This window comes from Limulus polyphemus, unplaced genomic scaffold (assembly GCF_000517525.1).
Source record: "Limulus polyphemus unplaced genomic scaffold, Limulus_polyphemus-2.1.2 Scaffold854, whole genome shotgun sequence".
Lineage (NCBI taxonomy): Eukaryota > Metazoa > Arthropoda > Merostomata > Xiphosura > Limulidae > Limulus > Limulus polyphemus.
This window is the reverse complement of record NW_013666464.1, coordinates 250,055-251,805: the sequence shown is the minus strand read 5'-3', so window position 1 is coordinate 251,805 and position 1,751 is coordinate 250,055. Positions and strand designations below refer to the sequence as shown.

Genomic DNA, 1,751 nt, shown 5'->3' with positions numbered 1-1,751 from the left:
CATAGCAGTGGAAAAAGGTTTTAATCCATATGTTGTTGACAGAGCTGTCATAAACGTAAAAAACAGGGATACAAATATTAAGTTAAAACTATTTGCTGAAAACAAAAAGTAAGAAAGATGTTTAGTACTATCATATATACCTGGTTCATCTTGTCAAATAACGAAAAAAATTAAAAAACAAATAAATATTTTTCCGATGTACAAACCGATAAATAAAGTTAGCGAAATTCTTAACACAACTAAAAATAAAATTGACTTAATGGAAAAAAATTCTTAATACAACTAAAAATAAAATTGATTTAATAGGAAAAAATTATTTTAGCACAATCTGGAAATGTAATTGGTATGAATATAGGTGAATCTATTGAGATAATTAAATGTAAAAAAGTAAATTTAAATTATTGAATAAGGATGATGGACGTGATGGAAATGTTGTCAGCAGATGGCGTGAAATTCTTTAATATGCAAATTGGTGTTTTGATAATTGTGTAAATAAGTGTTATTTTTAGCAAAACATTACACTCCTGAGGATGACGCAAGATATACTTCGAAACATGTAGAGTGTATAAGATTGTTTTCCAGTCTGATCGGGCTTTTTTTACCACTTTTTAACTTTGTACAGTAATTTATTATTCTAATAATTTGGAGACTGTAAACAATCTAATTTTTAGTAGAATTGTGTATAAAATAATCGTTGTTTTTTAAAAACAATTAATTTTTAAGATTGAACATTACACACGTGTCCAAAATAATTTTGATAAAAAAATCAAAGGATATTTAAAATAGCACTTACGTCTTCCATGTCCTTTAGCTTAAGGAGGAATCCTTGTGTGGTCTTCAGTTTTTCTTTGATAGAGTTTTTGTTAATTAATGGTTTCATTGTTCTGGCCATAGTAGCGATGTGATCCTGAAAATAAATTTTATTTGCTTTTGAATACTTTTATAGATGTTGGAAACGTTTATATTGGATTTCACATGTTTTGTTTTTGCTTAGTGTATTACATAATATAATAAGTTAACGTGTGCATAAAATGCTTTCAAATATTGACCAATCAGCTAGAACGTACACAGAGTCTAGTTAGAGACTCTCACTCACGTTTTTCATAATTTTAAATATTTTAAGTAAGCTCAGTATTTTTATCCATGTGTTATTTATTAAAATAAAAAGAGAATACAAAGTTTTATTTTTCAAGCGCAACATGACACGAGCCTTGGACCCTCAGATTCATAGTCCGTCAAGTTGAACTCTAGTCCCTGTTTGGCTATACGAGACAGGAATAAGCTTATGCTTCACTATTACAAGAACTACCTTTCATCAGCTGACACATTTCCAATAACTGATTTCGACTTATCACATTATTTTAATCATTTTTTGATTAAGAATATCAATACAGCATAACATATAATTACTTTATATACCTAATGAACTAGTTTTTTCCTTATCATCCGAAAGTACAATTTTATTAAAATTATTTTACTTGTTGTAAGAGTGAAAAATTAGTAACGGTAGTTGGTCCCTCGATTAAGTTCGCAACTCTAAAACTTTATAAGCCTTAATAATGTTTCCTTTACATGATGTTTATATCAGTGTTTACTCCTTCGTTGGTTGTTTGAAAACTTTGTGAACTATTTTCGAACAGGATCACTTCACTGTTTGGAAAGCATATCCAACCGATGATTTATTATTGTACCACAATCATTCAGTGTTTGATTTACTCCTGCACCACAATTATTTCAGTGTTTGAAAAGCA

The 1,751-nt window shown here is 28.7% G+C and overlaps 1 protein-coding gene across 2 annotated transcripts in view; it reads right to left on the bottom strand.

Moving 5' to 3' along the window:
• Positions 1-1,751, bottom strand: part of LOC106460881 (otoferlin-like) — a 235,509-nt gene that overhangs the window by 50,007 nt on the left and 183,751 nt on the right. For both annotated transcript variants that reach the window (XM_022387687.1, XM_022387686.1), the window contains exon 22: positions 794-907. In XM_022387687.1, the coding sequence (XP_022243395.1) occupies positions 794-907 (114 nt within the window). The remainder of the gene's footprint in view (positions 1-793; positions 908-1,751) is intronic.